Genomic DNA, 2,334 nt, shown 5'->3' on the forward strand with positions numbered 1-2,334 from the left:
TGTGTTTAATCAATATTTATGGATTTATAATAACAAAATTTTACTCAAAATACAATCAAACAAAGCAAATTAGTTTTAATGAATTTAAAAATTAAGATTAATGTAATTAAAGACTATTAATTCTTAATTCTATATTAAAACTAGAATTCTTAAATTATAAGTTTTTTATTGTATAAAATATAATGTTACAGAATACCGATCAAAATGTTGTTTATCCAATAAGTTTATGAAATTATAAAATTTTACAAGTGTTCTGTTTCTAATATTTTTGCAGGAATAACAAATTATAATAGGCAATCCAATTAATTTGGATACAATTATAAAATATCAAGCATGAATGATAACGTTTTTTGCGAAAAATCAGTATCTACTGGAAAAATGCATACTGATGACGATGTGGCAAAATGGTCAATTGTCCACTTTGAAACAGACGAAGACGAAGATATTGAAAGTTTCAACGATCTTATTCCGTCTTCGTGGATTACGACGACGGGGACATTATGTTGGTATCCTATGACTGAACATCAAGCGACTGTACAGAAATTAGTAAAACAGTGTGCAAAGGCTAATTCGGAGTGGAATTGTTTTGCCATCAAGACAATAGAAGAAGACATTGGTAAATTTTACATTAAGATAATTTTTCACGCATAATTTGCCTTTTTTCATAGTTTACAATTCTTACTCTTACATTTGGATTTTATGACTTTTGCAGGGAAGTATGATCAGAAAATGAAAATGCTGGTCAAATTTTCCAAAAATCCTAATGCCACGCTATACTCAGATTTTGAAGAAAAAGGGAAAAGAAAACGATTGAGAGAACCGATTAAGTATTTTGACGATAAATCTGACAATGACAAGAAAAAAATTAACACAAAAAGACGAAATATACAATCGATACCACCACTACCAAAATTAGCGAATGCGAGCAATTCGGCGCAGGCAAGTGAGCCTGTCAAAGTGAATAAAATGATAAAATCGTCATGCGTAGATAAAGCTTCATCTTCAGATAATAATGTAAAAAAGCCAAAACTCTTATGTCACACATGAGATAAATGTCTCTCATGAAAGGTCAAAGAACAAGAATTACATGGATTGTAAAGAAGTAAAACTTCTACAAGAGACATCTTGTTCTACCGAAATGCGCAAGTCTGCAGCAACTACTTCAGACAAAAAATTAAGTTCTCAAAAATGTTCTTCAAGTGATAAAGGCTCCACAATTGATCCGAAATGCATTTCTGCCAAAGAAGGGAAAGAATCAGCCACATTAGAATCTCTTGCAGATGCAATTAGCAATCTGAAAGGTATGTTGAAAATATTATTGTCGTTTATGTATTATAATAAAAAGTTTTACTATTGCATGTAGTTAGTGGACCGCTCGATGTTTTCGCGCGCCGCGCCGAGGAGAGCACAAAAAATAGTCAATAGCTCGTGTAAAACGAGACAAGAGTCACTTTATTGAAAGCTGGTTACAATGTCAGATTCGCGTGGAAAGATCGCACTCGCTATTACACCACTTAGGATTCGCTACGATTTGACTCCGTTTTTTGCTATCGACAAATACACGTGTCGCGTACGAATTGCGGGGCTCACTGAGCTCCCGGCCGGAGCAAGCGAAGCGATTGCGGCCGGAGCTCCGAACTTTTCCGCGAGGAATTTTGAGACGTGAGAAACGCTGATTGGCTCCAAATCGTCGAGCGACCAGACTATTGGTCGCAGTACGAGCGATCACGCGATGTACATTTGCGGTCCGGGCGCAAGCGAAAACACCAAAAAAAAAAAAAAACGGGGGGAAGACAAATAAACGCGTTTTGGAGCAAATCGAGCGCTCTCGAATATTTCCAACGTTCGCTTTCACTTTTCGAGCGTTAGATTCTCAACAAATATTTATTAAACGTTTATTTAACGTTTATTTAATATTTGTTTTACATTAGTAAGTTATTTGCAATAATAAGTTAAAAAAACATTTATTTAAAATTTATTTGACATTATTTTAATATTTATTTTACATTAATTATTTATTTAGTGTAATAATTTGAAAAAAACGTTTATGTAACGTTTATTCCACATTAATTTAATATTCATTTCACATTAATTATTCATTTGCAATAATGATTTGAAACAACGTTTATTTAACATTTATTCGACAGTAATGTAATATTTATTTTACATTAATTATTTATTTGTAATAATGATTTAAAGAAACATTTACTTAACATTTATTTAATATTAATTAAATATTTACTTCAAATATTATTTTATATTTATTATTTCATTATAAGAAATGTTTTATTAAATCATAAAAATGGACTCGTGAAAATGTCAAACAGTTAAAAA

General features: G+C 31.4%; 1 protein-coding gene across 1 annotated transcript; it reads left to right on the top strand.

Moving 5' to 3' along the window:
• Positions 1-274: 274 nt before the first annotated feature.
• Positions 275-1,047, top strand: LOC112468549. Its single transcript, XM_025037773.1, has 2 exons — positions 275-616; positions 713-1,047. Exons 1-2 carry the CDS (start codon positions 334-336, stop codon positions 1,045-1,047), a joined length of 618 nt encoding a protein of 205 aa, XP_024893541.1. The 5' UTR covers positions 275-333.
• The last annotated feature ends 1,287 nt before the right edge of the window (positions 1,048-2,334 follow it).

The sequence above is a fragment of the Temnothorax curvispinosus genome, unplaced genomic scaffold (assembly GCF_003070985.1).
Source record: "Temnothorax curvispinosus isolate PA1 unplaced genomic scaffold, ASM307098v1 QBEX01018611.1, whole genome shotgun sequence".
NCBI lineage: Eukaryota > Metazoa > Arthropoda > Insecta > Hymenoptera > Formicidae > Temnothorax > Temnothorax curvispinosus.

Excerpts from the sequence above, each read along its gene's own strand:
- LOC112468549 (XM_025037773.1), top strand. The coding sequence starts at position 334 with ATGAATGATAACGTTTTTTGCGAAAAATCAGTATCTACTGGAAAAATG. Across the intron at positions 617-712 it reads GACAATAGAAGAAGACATTG|GGAAGTATGATCAGAAAATG; the intron begins GTAAATTTTACA and ends TGACTTTTGCAG.